Source organism: Balaenoptera musculus, chromosome X, assembly GCF_009873245.2.
Source record: "Balaenoptera musculus isolate JJ_BM4_2016_0621 chromosome X, mBalMus1.pri.v3, whole genome shotgun sequence".
NCBI classification, from domain to species: domain Eukaryota; kingdom Metazoa; phylum Chordata; class Mammalia; order Artiodactyla; family Balaenopteridae; genus Balaenoptera; species Balaenoptera musculus.
This window is the reverse complement of record NC_045806.1, coordinates 70441852-70462744: the sequence shown is the minus strand read 5'-3', so window position 1 is coordinate 70462744 and position 20893 is coordinate 70441852. Positions and strand designations below refer to the sequence as shown.

Here is a 20893-nt window from a genome sequence, read left to right as displayed (position 1 = left end):
AACTCCAGGCTAAATGCGCTACTGCACTCAGCCTGGAAAATGAATCGAGCTTTTAACATTCGCGTGAAACATTTCAAATACAATGCTGTAGCCGCCTATCTGGAGCCGCCACCCAGGAACTACAATACCCAGAATGCAGTGTTTTCCCTTCCGCCTTCTACCACGGCAATGCCTAAATTGATCTCATTTCCAGAAGCAGTAGTCACATGACACGTTTCCTGTCAAGATGGCGGATAATCTACCTTCGGAGTTTGATGTGGTCGTAATAGGGACGGGTATGTGTGGCTCTGGTACTCACTGGACAAAGTGTAGGAAGTCTTTCCCGTTCCTACGTTCTCTGTCAGTGGCGAGGGTCGGCGAGAAATGTCGGGGGTCGAGCGTGAGAGGGAGGACGGAAAGGAAGCGAAGTAGTCTGGAGCCAGCGCGGGACTTGGCAGCTGCAGGGAGGGGCTTGGACCCGCGGTGCTTAGCGCCATTTGAGTAGGGGTCGATCTGGTCGATGTCGATTGCTGAGGTTGGTTGCTGCGGGTGATTCCTGTAATTTCCTTAGAGGGAGGTGGGTTTGCAGTGTCATGAGAACGGAGGGTGGGGATTTTGTCAATGGAGACACCTTTGGCATGACATGATTTCCTCCTTGTTAATTTCAAGGTGATATTCCCCATAATTTTGTCTCGCCATTTCATAGGAATTTTTCATATATTTATATAACCCTAGGGTGCAGTGCAGCTCGGATACATTTTGTTGCTCAGTTGTTGCCCATGTACGTTTTAATTTACTAAGGCGATGAAATGGATTCTTTTATGTTTTGTTGAGAAGCCTAGGGGATTGTAATTTGTTGAGGTGGCCATTATTCCTGCTTTATGGTGCTGAAAGAAATCATTTTGCTTTCTACCACCCACCTATCTACCCACAGCTAAATAAGCTGAGAACAAGCGTCTGTGAGTCCAGTTCAGGTGTGTGATCTTATCTTCCCCTTGTTTTCCCGTCATTTATTCTTCATGTTTTGGGTGGTGCCAGAACTCCCCCTGCAATTTCTAGTTGACAAATTACACGTACAACACGTGGCAGAAAACATTTGGCAGCAGTTGGTATTTTGTTTTTCTTAACAATGTAAAGGGTGGATTTTAGATGGGGTGAAATAGTTTGTTGGGTGGGGTTTTCTCCTGTCTACAGAACGTGGTAGGCTGGGGAACCCCGGTGGTTGAGACCCTGTCCATTGTGTTGATGAATTCAGTTCATTGTCTTCTTAAACAGTAGGAGCAGCCATGTTTCCAGGTCGGGAGTAAAAATAATAACTACTTATTTTCGAATGCTTATTATTTGCTAATCGACGTGCTAAGCACTTTACAAGCCGTATATAATCCTCACAACAACCTTGTTAGAGTACGTATTCTTTACACTATACAGAGGAGGCAAAAGGGCTTAGAAAGGTTGCAATTTGCTCAAGATCACACAGCCGGTAAATTTCCAAAGGTCAATTCCATACCAGAAGGAGAATCAGTGGTTCTGACCCTCAGAGTTAACCCATATTAATAGAAATAATTGGGAAAACTTGGTTCTAGACCTTGCTTGGCCATTAACTAGCTGTGTGAGTTGCTAGGGCTAGGAACTTAATCTCTCTGAGCCTCAGTTTCCTTGTTTTTGAACATAGGGAGGGTAAACTAGATAACCTTTCCAGTGTTGTCTAACCAAAAATTATCTTATTCTGGTTGTACCTGGGTAATTGTTTTCAAAACAGCAAGGACATGTTTATTCTCAACCTGAAAACTGCATGGCTACAGATAACCTTGCTGTAGCTGCTATGAACAGATGTTGGATGAGAGCTGGAAGGAGTCAACAGACTCTATTCTCTCCAGTCTATCCTAAAACTTAGAACAATATCCACTTTAGAATAGTTGTTATACCATACTTGGGTCCTATGTTACTGCCTTTTTTTGTTGTTGTTACCTTGGCACTTAGGGTGTTTTAAAAATTACTTTGAATCATTAAGATACTTTTTCTTATCTTGATTCAAATTTTAATTGATAAGGGTGCTAATTCTTACCATTAAGTACTGTTAATTCTTATATAAGACTTATTTTGCCTTCTAGTTCAGTTCATAATATGGATTACATCCATCCTGTTAGAGTCCGTTATGATAGAGGTAGGAAGATTCTGTGAGTGATCCAGAAAATTGCATCAGGGATATCTGGTGTATTTGGAAAAAGATTCATTTTAGACTTATTTCCGTGAGAGTAATGTTATTTCTCAAAGTATGGGAAGAACTTATTTGAGTTAGAAGTTTTTCATATCACTTAGTGAACACATTTTTACTTTTCAAGCACATTGTTTAAATTTATGATATGAAGCTTTGTCTTTAGGTAAGTCAAAGTGGAAAAATTGGATAAAAGCCATTTCCCAAATAAATGAATCCAATAATTCCAATCATTACTGAGTAAGAATGATTTTTAATGTGTTTGGAATATTCCTCTTCTGAAATACTTTGCTGAAAGTGGTCTTTAAGATGTGTTTGCCTTACTAGATGTACTAGCTTGAGTAAATCATGGAAAAATTAGTGTTTCAAAGATTCAGTTTTAATAACAAAAGCAGAATTAATCATGCACGTATCAGAAACATGAAGAAATAGGCTATGAGATGCAGTTTTTCTTTTAGCAGATTTAGTTATAGTTAAAATGTCATCAAGAGACAATTGCTTTATCAAGTAAAATAATCTGTGGATAATATTGTAAACCCCTTTGACCTTGATTAATTTGTATTTCTTTTCATTCTTCATAACACAACATTTTCCTTAAGATCATGTTTTGAAGAGATTATGGGAAAATAAAGTTTTGTATGTATTTTCTTAGTTAAGCCCATTTCCTCCTGATTACAAAATACAGGAAATATCACTCGAACACCCAAAGGCAGAAGAATAAGATAAAGTACTTGAACCATGGAAAATATAGAAGAAAATGGAATAAGGAAGGAGCACCAAATGGAGTCTCAAGGGAGAGGACAAAAATGGATATAGTGAGTTCAATATAAAATTAAAAAAAAAATTTTAATGAAAAATCATGACAATTATTTTAAAAAAATGGATATAGTAATAAGTGTCTAGAAAATGGCCTTCAGTTTGGGTGCACGGTTGACATTTTTAAGACATTTTGCCATTTAAAAAGACATTTGAGTGATAATTTTGTGGGTTACAGAGAAGTATCATCGGTTGCAGGTTAAAAATAGTCCCAGTAGCATAATACCTCACTGCAGGTGACTTATCTGGCAACCTGTGTAATCTGTAACCCGCAACAGAGCCATCCACTCAACAGAAGGGCAGACAAGATGGAAGTTACAAGAGTTATGGGATAATATCGGCATGCTTCTTACGTAGAGGAATCCCTCATTCTCTTACTTAGAGCATATTCATTCTTATTTTAGAAAATTCTAGCATGCTCAGAGTGTATTAGAAGCATCTTATTAGAAGATATAGGAAACGTTATCAACTTCTGCAAAAGCCGTGTTTGGGGGGGTGTCATTAGACGTAAGTGACAGTTCATATCCTTATGGGAAAGGGGAGAGACAAACACCTAAAATGCAAACCTGCGTCAAACAGCACAATGACCTGGCACCATTTAGTGTAGTGACAGACTACACATTTTTTAGAATATTCAATCCACATTTACTGAGAACCTAGTCCCTGCCCTTGTGACATTTACTGTGTTGCCTATTCTGAGGAGCTGTTTGGGGTTCCTGACTGTCACATGCTCAGAGCTGTTCTAAGCCAATGTGGCCTTTTCATTGCATCCTTCTTGCTTTCTGAAGGCCACATAGAGATTCATTCTGCATCCCTTTCCTTACTAAAGTACACCACACATATTATATTTTGGAATTCTTCCCCTAAATGGGCTGTGGAGTAGGCTAGCTTAACATTTTTCCTGCAGAGCATAAACACATAGATCCTTTTTTGATTTAAGAGTTTTATTGCTAAAGATTATGGGGAAAGAAGTGAGATAACAAAAATAACAAACATGGGGGCAATTACAAGGGGTATTTGCTTCTAAATCCTGACTACCTTGCTAGGTCATGCTCAGCATAGTCCAAAATTGATGTGGCATAATGGGAATCACTTAACCTTCCTACTGGGTAACTTTGGGAAAATTGCATAACATCTTGGGACATCAATTTGTTCATCTGTAAAGTGAGAGACTTGAATTAGGTGACCTCTAAGGTAGGCATCTACCAGCTCTAAAATTTACCATTGTGTGCACATAATTATGATCCTGGGTCCTTGAGAAAAGACAATTCTGTATAGTCCTCTTAAGAAGTCAAGTCAGTGTTTGATATACTTCAGAAAGTTTTCTATCAAAGTGGTTCATAAAAAAACATTTTCTTGGAAATGATAAGCCGCTTTCATCAGGAAAGGTCATGTAGGTAACACAGCTCCATTTCTTGATGTTAGCTGAGCACTGAAACTTTAAGGTGGTTAACTTTGGCCAGCAGCTCATTGACTATAATGCTTATGATGGTGGCGGAGTAACTTCGCTTCTCTAAACGTTGGGGGATAGTAATGTTGTAGGAGGTATCATGGAAACTGATTTTTACTAAATACCTGTTTATGCCAGACTCTCTGCCAAGTGGTTTCTCATATATGTATCTTATTTAATCCTCTCCCAGGATGCCTGTGTGTGGTTCTAATATCAGAAGATGTCCATACTTTCTCTGCCTGTATTTCCTAAAATCCGTGAACCTGTGGTCTAGAGCAGAGTTGTTTTTTTTAAATTGCAAGATGCCACCTATTTGTGGGTCATGAAATCAATTCCAGCATTAAAAAAAACAGAAGTAGAATAGAATATGTATTAGAATATATTACACGTAGTAAGGATGAGTGTAGTTTTTTTTTTTTTTTTAAGGTTACAGGTCATTTGTTTATTTTTGTTCTGCTGGCCAGAGCTGGATAAAATTATTTTTTTTCTTTTAAATTGGTTAGTTACTCAGTGATGTTCAAAGAGTCAGAATGTTATTGTTGTGCAGATAAAACATCTGCAGGTTTGACAGTTGTTTTTAGACTTCAGTCACTTATCCGTTCTTCTGCCTCAGTTATTCTGCTATTGATTCCTTCTAGTGTAGTTTTCATTTCAGTTATTGTATTGGTCATCTCTGTTTGTTTGTTCTTTAATTCTTCTAGGTCTTTGTTAAACATTTCTTGCATCTTCTCGATCTTTGCCTCCATTCTTTTTCCGAGGTCCTGGATCATCTTCACTATCATTCTGAATTCTTTTTCTGGATGGTTGCCTATCTCCACTTCATTTAGTTGTTTTTCTGGGTTTTTTTCTTGTTCCTTCATCTGGTATATAGCCCTCTGCCTTTTCATCTTGTCTATCTTTCTGTAAATGTGGTTTTTGTTCCACAGGCTGCAGGATTGTAGTTTTTCTTGCTTCTGCTATCTGCCCTCTGGTGGTTGAGGCTATCTGAGAGGCTTGATGGGAGGCTCTGGTGGTGGGTAGAGCTGACTGTTGCTGTGGTGGTCAGAGGTCCGCAAAACTTTAATCCACTTGACTGTTGATGGGTGGGGCTGGGTTCCCTCCCTGTTGGTTGTTTTGCCTGAGGCAACCCAACACTGGAGCCTACCTGGGCTCTTTGGTGGGGCTAATGGCAGACTCTGGGAGGGCTCACGCCAAGGAGTACTTCCCAGAACCTCCGCTGCCAGTGTCCTTGTCCCCACAGTGAAATAGAGCCAGCCCCCGCCTCTGCAGGAGACCCTCCAACACTAGCAGGTAGGTCTGGTTCAGTCTCCCCCAGGGTCACTGCTCCTTCCCCCGGGTCCTGATGCGCACACTATTCCGTGTGCACCCTCCAAGAGTGGGGTCTCTGTTTCCCCTAGTCCTGTCGAAGTCCTGCAATCAATTCCCACTAGGCTTCAAAGTCTGATTCTCTATGAATTCCTCCTCCCGTTGCTGGAACCCCAGGTTGGGAAGCCTGACGTGGGGCTCAGAACCTTCACTCCCGTGGGTGGACTTCTCTGGTATAAGTGTTCGCCAGTCTGTGAGTCACCCACCCAACGGTTATGGGATTTGATTTTACTCTGATTGCGCCCCTCCTACCGTCTCACTGTGGCTTCTCCTCTGTCCTTGGACGTGGGGTATCCTCCTTGGTGAAGTCCAGTGTCTTCCTGTCGATGATTGTCCAGCAGCCAGTTGTGATTCTGGTGCTCTCGCAAGAGGGAGTGAGAGCACGTCCTTGTACTCCGCCATCTTGGTTAATCAACCTAGTTTTTTTTTTTTTTTGGATGCAACACTTTTTAAAATATTTTATTTATTTTTATTTTTGGCTGTGTTGAGTCTTAGTTGTGGCACGTAGGATCTTCGTTGTGGCATGCGTGCTCTTTGTTGTGGCGCGTGGGCTTCTCTCAAGTTGTGGTGTGCAGGTTTTCTCTCTCTAGTTGAGGTGCGTGGGCTCAGTAGTTGCACTGTGCGGGCTTAGTTGCCCACTTAGTTCCCCGACCAGGGATTGAACCCACATCCCCTGCATTGGAAGGTGGATTCTTTACCACTGGACCACCAGGGAAGTCCCAGGATGAGTATAGTTTCATGAAACATATATTTCATGTGTGTATCACTGTGTGAAGCACACACACATACATATATTCATATATATTTTGGGGGTGGCTAGGGGCAAAAAGTTTTAAAGTTTAGAGAATATTGATTAACTGAATAACATAGTGAGTAGGAATGAAAGTAATATTTCAAAAGTCATTTGGTTCTACAAATGCTGTACCATCCATATGTTTTATTTACCTTGACATGTATGTATCTCATTTGAGAGCATAGTGTAGTGATTGACAAGGTGGCTCTGAAATGGGACAGACTGTGTTTGAATCATCTGTGCCTCTTGTGCCACCTCACATATGTTCCTTAATGTCTAAGTTTCAATTTTCTCATCTCTAAAAGAGAATAAATCTCACAGAGCTGTGTTGAGGATTCAATGGAATAATTCTGTAAAATGCTTAGTAAGTGCTCAGAAAACGTAGTTGATTTTTATAGCCCATAATGCCATACTGAGGTGCTTTTATCACCACTACTGTTACGGTGAATGCTTCCAAGGAAAGGCTCATAGTTTTCATGGAGAGCAGTGGAAAGATTCAGGTGTCTGAGTCATCTTCCTCCTCTTCCCATTGGCCGTTTGGTGGGAAAGACCTTTGTGTGTCTGTTACCACTATTTCTATCAGACTTCTTAACTGACGGTTTTCTTTCCTTTTTTTTTTCTTTTATTCTGTTTTGTTCACCAGCTTGCATTATTTGTCATTTGTTTTGAACAGATTTGTCTTGTTTGAGGCATAATGTGAAGGTTTTGAATAGATTTATCTTGTTTGAGGCATAGTGTGAAACTCTTCCTTGTCAGTGTAAGAATGCTGAAGGAGCTAAAGAGAGCTTACAGGTTTTGCTGTTCTGAAAAATGCTTTGCAATTCTTCAGGCATTTATTGATGGAAAAGTATGCCTTTTCTGCTCTCAACACCTAGAAAAGTAAGGGGAGTTATATAACTCTGGAGAAGACTCTCTGGAGAGGCTTACGCTTCACTGTAAATCATAAGTTTGAGCCAATCCCTCAGAGAGAGCCGCATCTGTTACCAGAGTTCTCTCCGCAGCATCATTTTCATCTCCCATGCCTCACGTCATTTTCTCATTTTCTCCAGTATCCTCATGATGTTTTGGAGAACTCAAGCTACAGCAATTAAAATCAAACACGGCTGCTCACCATCACATTCTCATGTTTCACATAAAATCCCAATGCACAGAAACAATCATAATTCCATGTAATTGACCTGTTACTCATGCTAAATCATCTGCTATTCAGTTTCAGTACAGTCTTTCCACTGAAAAGTTAGGCTGTGCCTGCTATGTATGTAAATGGTTTAAAAAGTAAAATAGTCTAAAAATCATCAGTTCCCAGTTTATATTAATATGTATATTACAAGACTACATATATATACACACATATATGTCAATATATACACATGTATATATTATGTATATATGCTAGAGAGATTGGAAACATTTTGGGGATATTTAGTTGTTACCAACAAAATAGGGATACTTTGAAAGATTTATTCTTTTTTGCTTTTCTAGTAATCTTATTAAAGGGCAGTGTAAAAAGAGATGGTAATTTATCACAGATACTGATTTCTCTAAGTATGATTATGAGAGCTATCATGTTATCATAATGAGACTATTTAAAAAATAGTTTGAAAATAGGTGAAGAGACCAGGGGCAGCTTTTCACCAGGGTGGTGCTTCACATGAGTGTTTGATCTCATATTAGATTTTACCAAGAGTTTAAGTGGGTAATGTCATACCGCTTGACTGATTTGGTTTATATCACATTTACAAAAGTACCAACATCTACTTTTTCTCCTGAGTAGTGTTCATACGTATCTTTTTTGTCCAGCCTAGTGTTGATGTTGAGTTACAATGGCTTTTGGTTAATGACAGTTTTAGTCATTTTGTATTGCTTTGAACTGTTTTGGATCATGTATCTGTGTGAATTTGCACATTTGTTAAACTGCTTTTCTGTATATGCATTTAAAATAATTATGGAAAAGTTTGCACAAGCTAAAGTACAGAGAAAGAAGGTTTTACATACAGATATCAGGCATATTAGGAAGATGCTGAGTTGTGTTCTAATCCTTAGTTTTCTATGTTACTTTGGCATGAGCTATCTAGGCCAAATAGAGGGCATAGAATTAAATTTAGTATGTACAACACACTGTTAAACAAATATATGAAATTATTTCTGGCATTTATTATGCTGAATCCAATGCTAAGCCCTTAAAATGCATTATCTCATCTGATTCTCACAGTAACCTTGTCTGTGTTAGATGCTTGTGTTATCTCCATTTTACAAGTGTGGAACCTAAGGCTTAGTTAAGTTTGACCAAGGTCAAACTATTAAGACTGGAGTTGCTCTGGCTAGGTATTAGATTGAGCTGGTTGGATTGTTCCATGTGAAAAAATACCTTATACTCTCAAGATTAGATTATTGTGTTCTAGCTTAGCAGTTGACAGTTGCTTCATTTTGGGGAGTTATCATTGTTGACATTAAAATCCTGATGCCAGCAAAGCCTTGTGGTGTTAACTCATTATTGACAGCATCATGACATCTGTCGTCAACTCACAAACCTTTTGATGAAGGTGAACTGAATGACTTGGTTGTGTTTATCCCTTAAAACTGAAAAAACAGAATCAGCCACTAAAATAATGGCTAGCAATGGGATCAGAAAATATAGTCATATTTCAAGTGATAATCTGTTTCCCTAGGAATTATTCATTGATTACAAGATACGTAATTTCCCACAGAAATAAAACCATTGTTAAAAATGAGCTATAAGCTATTTGTGCATGTGCGAGGGTTTGCCGTTTTGTCTTTTTAAACAAATTTTTTTTAGTTTTATGCACTTGTAAATTGAATTTTCAAGATCAAGTATGAGACTCATTGTTCTGTTTATGAAGCTTTTCTTTTTTTAATTGACTCTTCTTTTGGTTCCTATAATTGTCAACAATTGTCAGCACTTGCAATGGATGCATCTTAATTGACAGAGTAGATGTGGTATCTTTTCCCTCCAAGGGCCATGTCATTAACAAATAATATTAATAACTAACACTTTTACGAATATACTTCCAGACCCGTGTGTATAGATGTGTGTATGCTATTCTGTTTTTCGCTTCACAGTATGTTATGGACATCATTCCATGTTAATCAAATCTTCTTCCTCAGTGTCTTTTTTAAAAACTTTTCATTTGGAGATAATTCGACTCACATGCAGTTGTAAGAAATAATATAGGAAGATCCTGTATATGTTCACCCAGCTTCCCCTAGTGGTAAGTAAGATCTTGCATAACTACATGTAGTATAACCAGGTAATTGACCTTACCCAGTGGCCTTATTCAGATGTCACCAGTTTTACATGTACTTGTGTGTGTTTAGTTCTGTACAGTTTTATCACGTGAAGATTGGTGTCACATCCAGATATAAAACAGTTTCATCATACTCTCTCGTGATACCTTTTTATAGCCATGGACACCTCCCTCCTACCTACATCCCTAAATCCTGGCAACCCCTAATCTGTTCTTCATCTTTATGATTATGTCAGTTCCAAAAGTTTATTAAATGTCATATTAAGTAGATGCTTAGTAAATATTATTTTCTATAGATGTCCTGTCATTTATTTAAATTAGCAACTTTTGTTGGACATTTAAGGTTTTCAGTTTTTCACTTTCATAAACTAAGGCTGTGATGAACACGGTTGTGCCTAAATCTTTTGTACGTATTTAATTATTTCCTTAGGATAAATACCTAGAACTGTAACTGTTAAATTGAATTTTAGAGGGTGGTTACATAAAGCTTTTGATTTGTATTGATGAATTGCCTTAAGGAAAGTTTGCCAGTCTAATCTCACCAGTGGAGTATGAGAATGCTTATTTTCCCATAGTCTTTCAACATTGTCTATGAATGTCTTATTCTTAATTACTGTCAACATCATAGCCAAAAAAATATTTCCTTGTTTGCATTTACATTTTCAGATCATAAGTGAAGTTGACTATTTAATAGGTATATTGGTCAATTATGTTTCTTTTGTAAATTGCCCTTACCCATGTTTCTATTGTGCCATATTTTTCTTTTCAACATGTAATAATTCTTTATATACTAAAGACTTTAAATCTTTGTCATGTATTTTGTAAATTTGCCTTCTTTTTTATGGTGGTTTCTCATGTATGAAACGTTATAATTTTCATGTAGTGAAATCTATCAAATTTTTTTTCTTTTATGGTTACTGCCTTTGGAGATATGCATAGAAAGCCTTCCAAGATTAAGTAAATATTGACTCTTAGTTTCTTTTTTAATATTTTATTTTTTACATTTAAATTTTAATTCACCTGAAATTTACTTTGTTGTAGAATATGAGGGTTTTTACCTTCTAAACCATTAGCTGGTTATTCTAACACCATCGATGTATTGTTTCTCCACTGAATTGAAATACTTCCTTTATTTTTTTTATTATATGATCAGTTTTTGGACTTTCTGCCAGTAATCTGGGTGTCTCTTTGAGTGTAGTCGGAACTATAAAGTGGGAATAGACTGGGTCATCTGATTTGTAGAGAAATGATAACTTTCCCTCTTTGAAATCTCAAGAAATACAAGGCAATATTTGAATATATAAAAAAATATAGTATCTACTCTGAAAAATAGCAAACTAAAAGAAAAAGGAAAACAGATTAGGAGTATTTGCAACTCATAACAAAGGACTAATTACATACAAATAATATCTTCAAATTTATATGAAAAATGTCAAGATCTCTACAGGTAAATGGGCAGAGAGTGTAAACAGACACGAGAGGTTACAAATAGTCGACAAACTGCAGGGAAAATATTTTTTTCTGATTAATAGTCAAATGCAAAATAACCTGATAATTAAAAACATTAAATTAAAGGAGTAATAACTAATTGTTGATGAAGTTGTATTCAGTTGAAATGCTGATGGTATTATAAATTGGGACAACACTTTGGCAAAGTAACAGTTCGTACTAAGAATTGTCAATATGTTCATTCCCTTAGACTCAGTAACTCCAGATCTGAGAATTTATTGTGAGAAAAATCATTCAATAGAGGTAAAAAGCTACAAGGGTGACAACATCTATTTTAAAGCTGCTTATCATAGTAAAGTTTGGAAATAATGTTGTATATCAAAGAGCCCCGATGTCTCAAAGGAGTCTGGTGGACTGATGGAGTAGGCAGTTTTACAGTGTGGCCTAAGATATTTTTTATTACAAAATATCATAATACAAATGAAATATATGTGTGTGTATGTATACATATTTTTTATTTCTTTCTTTCAGTGAACAGTAACAAAGTGAGTGGCATGTATGTATGACCCACCTAAAGAAAAAGAACACTACCAGAATATTACCAGTACCTTAGGAGCTCCCTGGGTGCACCACCATCCATCTCCCATTCCTTTCCCACAGCTGTAACCATTATGGTAAACTGCTTTAATTGTCCTCTTGTTTTTTTAAAGTGTTTTTTATCACGTGTATATCACCAAACCATATGTTGTTAGTTTTTCCTGTTTTTGACCCTTGTCTAACTTTTGGAATTCTACTCTATGTATTCTTTCTGTGACTTGCTTTCCTTGGTCAGTGTTATGCTTGTGAGATTCATCTGTACAGATACATATAGCTGTAATTCCCCCGCATACTCCCACATACACACACACACACACACACACACTCACACACTGCTATTATATAGTATTATAGGCTTGCAAATCTTCAACTTCAGTAGGTTATGCGTATTCACCAAAATAATTGTATTTATTTGCCCTTTGGTTTTCAGCTTTTCAAGGCCCCTGCCTCCCTCAGGAAATGTATAATGTCATAAACACACATTCACGACAAAATAAGATCGTTAGGTACACGTCGTTCTGCAACTTTTTCAGTCAATAATTCTCACCTTTCTTTCCATTCCAGTACTGTTTTATCCTATGTAGCACACAGACCATGTTTAACTTTCTACATTCTCCCACCCCAAAATACCCTTTACAGCTGATATGTACAAACTTGTGTCCAGTTCATTATTATGCATTGCTTCTGGTTGTTATATCCTGTAAGTCTGTTTTATTCTAGCTTGTTTTTTTTTGTTTTTTGAAGTGACGACTGAGATGTCACAGAGAGACTAGGCCAGTGATCCTTACCTTTTAGATTTGGCTGCTTTCTTCATTGTAGTATCATTTACCTTGTTCCTCTAGACTGTCTTTTTCCTGTAAACTGAAAGTTATATCTAAAGGCTTGGTGGATTCAAGGTTAACGTTTTTGGCTAGAACATCTTTGGTGATATGGATGTCATGTTGGATCATACCAGAAGACAAAATATCTGGTTGATCCGCTATGAGTGTTGCTAAGGTTGACCCAGGATTAGGATGATGACAATATGATGCCTCCATTGTATGGATTTATTTTTACCATGTGTATTGAAAATAATCTGTATATTGCTTTTGGCACTATGCAAACCATTCAGTTTGATACCAACTATTCACAGCATTGTTTTCACATCAATAGGTAGTCCTTATATGAATAAGTATTTTCATTAGGACTTGCAAAATGATGTTTTTTTCTAGGTCTTTGATTCCTTCTACATTTAATAGCTGCCACTGAATGCCAATTTCTTAATTTACAAAAGAGAACATACCTTTCTAGTATTACTGGTATCTACCAATTAGAGTACGCATTTCCAAGATTGAAGTCGTTTGGGAAACTGAATTAATTCTAAGGTTGCTTGATGGGGATGGACAAAGAGATTTAGATGTCCTGAAGCCAGACTAGATAGGTTCCAGTATTAACTTTGCCATTTACTGGGTATATGACTTTGGGTAAAGTACTTAACCCCTGTTTTCAGTTTCCCCATCCTCTACTGCCTTATATGTACCTGTGGACAAAGAATAGAAAGTAAAGGAAAAACGAAAAAAAAAATTTGTTAGGGGTCGGGTTATGGGTGATTAAAATATTTTCTTTAGCATTGTATCATATTTACAGTGTAAGAGAGGAAATGAAAAAGAAAAGTAACTGTCCTGCTGCTCTTTAAGTATTTTTAATATGCATTTTAAAGTGTAAAATCACTGACAAGTGATTCATAAACCTTTTACATTGATTTTTGGTTTATCCCTCTTGTTACGGCATTTAAGAAATTCTTAATGCAATAAAATTATAATTTTCATTAGATAAAATTTTATCCTTTGTTTTATTTTAATAAACTCAGTGTAATCACTGTTCAGCTTTTTAATAAGCAGGATAAAATAATTATCCTCAATGTTTTCTCAATGATACTGTAGCCAGTTTTCTCTTAGATACATAATGAGACTACATTTAAAACTTAATTTGAAGTGTTTTACCTTAAGGAATGTTATATAATAACAAATTCATAGGCCCTTTCAAATTTAGTTTATAAGGCTCATAAGGGTTTTTTTCTCTACTTTTTAAAAAATGGATTTCATCATAGGATTTCATATAAGGAAGGAAGGTTATTTGTTGTGTGATTTTGTAACATTCTTGGAATGAGCACAGTCTCTCTCATCATCTATTTTAGTCTCATAGCTTTATAAATAATACAGTAAAGGTCATTTTTCTTCTGTGACACATAAGTAAAATATGTTCTGAACAAAGAAACTTTATTTTCTTCATTACAAGTTAAATATTGTTAAAGAAACCTTATTTTCCTCATCACAAGTTAAATGTTATTTGTTATTAAGTTTGAAGAGAGCTCAACTGGGATATCCTTTGCTGTGAAAAGATCATTTTGGTCACTTAAATTGATACAACAGAAATATTAGTATTAAGAAAATTAAGTAAAAATTAATTGTAGTGGAATCTGCTTATTTTATTTCCTGGCATGGAATAGGTCTTTGGCAAATATTTACATTACTTAATAAAACTTTCATTAAGAGATTTGAGTTGATATAGTTTTCTCGGTTTAGATAAAAAACAAAATACTAAATCTCTGCTTTCCAAGGGATTATTTTATTTGGTAGACCCAGCCTTTCATTAGCTCTGTAAATTTGGTATTAAATTTTATTTTTTAAGCTTTTTATTATGGCCAGTTGCAAACATAAAAAATAGAATAAAATAACTCCCCATGTACCAATCTCCCAGTTTCAACAGTTATCAATTTATGGCCTCTTTTCTTCTGTACCGTCGACCTTCTCATTTCACGATCCAATCCTGGATTATTTTAATGCAAATCCCATATATTATAACATTCCATCTGTAAATATTTCAATATATATGTGAAGGACAAGGGCTCTCCTTTTTAAACATAACTACAGTAGCTTTATGCCCTTGTTTGCATTTTCAGTTCTTCCTAAGGCATTTATCCATTATATTTCTTTGCTCTAGTACTCCTTTTAGCTTAGTTTTTATTTCTGAAATGATTTTTCTTTCATTTCTTCTTGAGTCATTTCATTCTTTTTTCAAATATTCCTATTATCTAATCACCACACTTTTTAAGTTTTTCTAATTCTGATTTATGTTGTTCTTTCAGACCGTCTATTATTTCCTTAATTTCTTTTAGCTTATAGTACCATAGTTAGGTTATAGTTTTCATCTAATTTGCAAGCATGTCTTTCTGGGATGCTTTCATTTTCTGTTAGGCTGTTATTTCACTTCTATTCTCTCTATGTATATATATATTTTACTGTATATTGAATGGGATTCAACAAAGATCCTTTTGTTTTGCTCATTTTTAAGTGAAAAAAGTTTTCCTTGTGTTTTTAATAGGGAGTGTGTATCAGGATAGCTTTTTCTAACTTAACTGCTCTAGAGCTCTCCTGTATTTTCACTAAATAATCCAAAAAATAGCCTGAGATCTGAGATCTGATAGCTGTGTCACCCTCCCCCAGTTTTGTATGGACCTTCTCTACCCTTTGCCCCTATTTTCCCTGTTCTGCTGAATTTGGATTATATTCCCAAGAGTTACTCCTCTGTGCAGGGATTTATCTAGAAGGACAGTTTTTCATTTTCCTAAGTTCATAGGGCCCAACTCCATTCCCACTTCCTCACCACTCTAGCACTCCCAGGGGTTCCTTTGCACTCATCCACAGGTTGGAGCCTGTGAAGTCCCCTCCCACTTTCTGCTGCTATTTTCACAATGAACTTGCAAGCTTCCGGTGAGTGCCTGATAGCAATTTTGGGGTTCTCTGGCTCTCAGCGCTGTCACAAATTTCTTTGTCTTCCCTTCATTTCCTCTTGCATAGTCTCTGATATCACATTGGTCTTATAGCTATTGAAGGTTTGTAATGACCCACTTGTATTTTGGAGTTCATCACGATATTTTGTCATCTAGCTTTGTTGTAGATATTGTCCCTGGGAGTTTGGTTTCGGTATCCTGGTTGCACTGTCTGTTTTTATGGGGATCTCAGGGGGAGATTCAGCAACTTTGCTGCTAATGCCATCTTATCCTGTTTTTATTTTTAAGTTCAAGTCATTTGCACAAGAACAAAGTCCAAGTTGTTGATCTATCACTAACATTCACCTTTGAGAACTTGCAGCAAACCTTATGGGTCACTTATTTCAAGCTCTTCATTTTATCTGTAAGCATATTTATAAGGAAGCTGAATTCCAGAGAGGTTAAGTGACTTTTCAGCTATTTAGTATAAACCTGAAAACAAGAATCCAATTTTCCTAGTATTGAGACAGTGTTCTTATTAGACATTCCTAAAAGTTCACAGTATATTGAATTTTTAAAAATTAACATGAATTTTGTGAGTTAATATTTTAATGGATAGTATATTTATCCAAAGTTCTAAAAATTACATAGATATTAACAGTATTTTCTCCCATGAGGAAGAAGCCCATAGATATTAAATTACTACATTTATTAGTATGTTTGATATTTCGTGTGGGTCAAAGTGAATTACAATAATTGTCAATTTAAAAACAGTATTTTTATCTATACTTCTTGAAATTTCCCTAAGCTACTTCACTGGCAGTTTTTTTCTTTTTAAGGTAACCACTAAAAAGTAAATATAAGATATAAACTTTTTAACTTATAATTTAATAGGAATGAACAAAACTACTTAAACCTGGGTTGAAATTTAATTTCTGTCTAATTTTGTGATGTCACTTTTTTTGAGCAGCTGTGACATGAGTTAAGTGGGTCGTTTTACCTTTGCATTGCTCAGTCTAGTCAGTTCTGTACCTAATGTTGTTTATGCTTTGTTTACGATGGTACAGAAAGTCTGTACATAGGATTGTTTAAGTAGTAAAGGATGTGGCTCTCTAAAAGCTTCTTATACTCACAAGTTTTTCCTTGCCAGTAATTCTACTTTATTCCTAAAAAAAAAAGAAGTTATTCTTTATAAAAAGTCACAGTAAATTTTCTAGTTCTATGTAATTTTCTTTCCATTCTGGTCTTCACTAGTTATAAATAACACATGAAATGACTTTCAAGGTAGAAAGCAGGAATCCATTTTGAAATGTTCTATAAAATAAAGAGTGATTTATGGTTTCATATGATTTGGGCTGAAAGCACTCAGGCTTTGCCAGGTCATCAAAGTCCTGTCAGGGGAATCTATTATTTATTGTTTGATATGCTGGGAGTGGTGTAAGTACTTTATTTAATGTTTATCTTATGTAAGTATAGTGTTAGGAAAAATCAATTCCAGATACTAATACAATTTTAAGAATAGATCATAGAGTGCTAACCTAAATATTGTAGTTGTAAGTGATGAGGTTCAACATTAAGGATTTGGATTAAAAGGGAATTTTGAAAAATGAATAAATAATGGTTTCGTTCCTATAAAATATTTTAGATAAGATTCTTAAAAACACTAATTTCATACCTTTTTGGGCTTGATTTTAGCTTAGCTTCATTTGATAGTAAAACATCTTTATTTTATCTAGACAGGTTTTGGAAAATCATAGAGCTGGGACTATGTGTTTGTTATATGATCATATAACATTCTATAAGCTTCTAATATATTTTTTCTAGTTGCCAACTTTATAACAGAACCTCAACTGAGAAGGACGTAATGTAACAAACCTCAGTTTCCCCTGTTACAAGCTGTTATGAAATGCTAGTGTAATACCTAGTATTTACCTGTGTTTGATAAAAATGACTTGCCAGTAAAAGTTGATGATCTTGCATCAGATTTATACATTTTTCCTATAATCCTTTGGCAGAGTTCTTTGAAACAGCCTCACTAATGAATTTAATGATCATATTTAATGATATGAAATGTTTAAAGGATATTAAATATTTGATGAACTTCTATAGCATACATATAGGGAAAAGCCCTATAGTGTACATATAGAAAAGGCTATTGGACTTCGTTTCAAAAAACTATTTTAAGTTGTTAGATCTTTGAGGATAACTTAAGTCAATAGTAAACAAATGGTAGTTTTTTTCCCTTCAAATAACTTAAGTATAACTTCAGATAACTTCAGATTTGTTACTGAAGGGGTAGGAAGAGAAGGGAAGAGAACCAATATTTATTGAATGTCAGCGACATGCTAGGAGACACTGTGTAAGGTGTTTTATATCATTTTTTAACCTATTCCTCCCTATATCCCTATGAGATATATTATTAGCCCTATATTACAGTTGTAAACATTGTACTTGTATATTTGTAGTCAAATTTTTTACAGTGTGTTTCCAGTGTAATGCTGTGTGACTTAACCCTGATTATTTGTTTCTAACTCATGTCTGGCTTTCCCTTGTGGGAGAGACTGTATAATTCATTGTAATAAGCCTATATATGTTCCATATAAATGCCTTACAAGGATGTTGTGTGAATTTGAGTAATGATTCAGAAGCTAAGTAGTTAACTTTTTATGGTGCCCAGTGTTAAAAAAAGGCTTTATTTTGAAATTAGTCAAGGGTTTAAAAGCTATTAAAATTGAGCTTACAAATATTAATTTAAACAAAACAAGCAGTTAGTTGTTTTGCTTATTTTGCTAAATTATAAGTAAGACCAAAAAGTTTAATTATGTTAACTTTTCCTAAATAAGAATTAAAAAAAAAAGTGAAACCTAAAGCTCCAGTTTTATGCAAACTCATCCTTCGTGCTGTGCCTAGAGTTATTTTTCTGAAACACTGATTAGATCTTGTTCTTATGGCTAAAATCTTAGACTCCCTGTTGCTTACAGGTTCAAGTTCAGACTCCACAGTTTGGCTCCAGCCACTCTTTTGGGCATCACTTTTTGGTACTCTCTTCCTTCACCCTTTGCCAAGAATATTCCCTTCCACTTTCCCTTTTCCTTCAGCTTTTTTCTTCTACACTTTTCAGTTGTGTTATTACAGATCTGAAAGACCCAGCTGGTTAGTGTCCCCTGCTCCTTGGAGCTTTCCATGACTCCCCTCTACAGAGGGAATGCTTCTTTCCTTTGTGTTCCTCTAACAGTTTTAATTACCTTTATTATTTCAGTCCCTTTAAATTCTTGTTCTTTAGACTCTGAGCTCTTTTAGGCTAGGCATTGCCTTTATCTTTTTTTTTTTTCCCTCACTACCTATCACAGTCTGTTCTATCCCTCTCTCTCTCTTCCCTTTCCCCATTATTGTATGTCTTTCTTCTTTTCTTTCCTTAAACAGGTATTTATAGAGAATCTACTATGTGCCTCTTCTGTTCAAGGAACTCGGTGTTTATTGAATGGGTGGGAAGAAATATGAAATCCTGGCCAGGAAGACATTATTAACTGTATTATTAGTCTGTCGTTCTAATCATTCTAAGCATGAAGTTATCTTCTGTTCAACACATATTTGTTGAAAACCTACCACAAGCGCTGCTTTACTGGGGATTCAGTGGTGAATAAAATATACACAGTCCCTGCTCTTGTGAAGCTGACATTCCAGTAGGAAAGTGAGTTGTGGCCACAAAGAGACAGGAAACCCAACCTTGTAAAGTCAGACAAATTGTCCAAACCTCTATGTGTCTGTGGCTTCTTTGTCTATAAAACTGTGTAGCATTATATAACATTAAAGTGTATTGAAAATGCAGCACTTCAAAGGATCTAGAATGGCCAAGACAATATTTAAAAAGAATGAAGTTGGAGGACTTATTCTACCTGATTTTAGGACTTAACCGTAAAATGTACAATAATCAAGACAGTGTGGTAGTGGCATAAGGATAGACACGTGGATTAATGCAACAGAGTTGAGAGTCCAGAAACAGACCCACACTGACATGGTCAATTGAGTTTTGATAAAGTTACCAAGGTAGGAAATAGTCTTCAATAAATCATGCTGGAATAATTGGATATCGACATTAAGAGAGGTACCTAAACCTTTTCCTCATAACATACACAAAATTTAAGTCAAAACAGATCATTGGCATATGGACACCAAAGGGGGAAAGGGTGGGGGTGGGATGAAGTGGGAGATTGGGATTGACCTATATACACTAATATGTATAAAATAAATAACTAATGAGAACCTGCTGTATAGCACAGGGAACTCCACTTCGCTGTACAGTAGAAACTAACACAACATTGTAAAACAACTATACCTCAATAAAACAAACAAAAAAAAACCCAGATCATTGGCCTAAATCTAAGAGCTAGCACCATAAATCTTCTAGAAGAAGTTAGGAGAAAATCTTTGTGACTTTGAATCAAGTAAAAGTTTCTTACATAGAATACAAAAAGCATGAATCATAAAAGAAAGAATAGTAAGTTGGACTTCATAAAGATTAAAACATTAGCTTATCAAAAACACAAGAAATGAAAAGGTAAGCCATTGATAAAGAGAAAATACCTATAAGGCATATATTTGAAAAAGGACTTGTATCCAGACAATATAAAATTCTCTTACAACTCAATTATAAGAAAGCAATCCAATAATGAAATGAGAAAAATACTTGAATAGATACCGCACAAAGGAAACTATATGGATGGTCAAAAAGCACATGAAAAGATTCTCAGCGAAATGCAACTTAAAACCACAATGAGATGCCACTATACCCACACTAGAGTTGGTAAGATTTAAAAGACTAAAAATAAGAAGAATTGGTGACAGTGTGGAGCAACTGGAAATCTCATACAGTGCTGGTGGGAATGCAAAACTATATAGCCATTTCAAAAAATGAAGTTTCTTAAAATGTTAAAATACACTTACCATATGACCCAGCAATTCCACTCTTAGGTATTTATCTGAGAGAAATGAAAACATATGTCCACTGGAAGACTTATACATGAATGTTCATAGTATCATTATTTCATGATAATCCCAAACTGGAAACAATCCAAATGCCCATCAACTGATGTACAGATAAAAAAAGAAAATGATGATATACAATGGATTAGTAACAACTAGAAAGAATGGAGTGCTGATACAACAACATGGATGAATCTCAAAAGTATCATATTAAGTAAAAAAATCCAGA

The 20893-nt window shown here is 35.6% G+C and overlaps 1 protein-coding gene across 1 annotated transcript in view; it reads left to right on the top strand.

Moving 5' to 3' along the window:
* Window positions 1-206: 206 nt before the first annotated feature.
* CHM (CHM Rab escort protein) overlaps window positions 207-20893 on the top strand; it is a 169439-nt gene continuing 148752 nt past the window's right edge. Inside the window, exon 1 of the mRNA XM_036839292.1 lies at window positions 207-275. Within this exon, the coding sequence (XP_036695187.1) occupies window positions 227-275 (49 nt within the window). The 5' untranslated portion in view covers window positions 207-226. The remainder of the gene's footprint in view (window positions 276-20893) is intronic.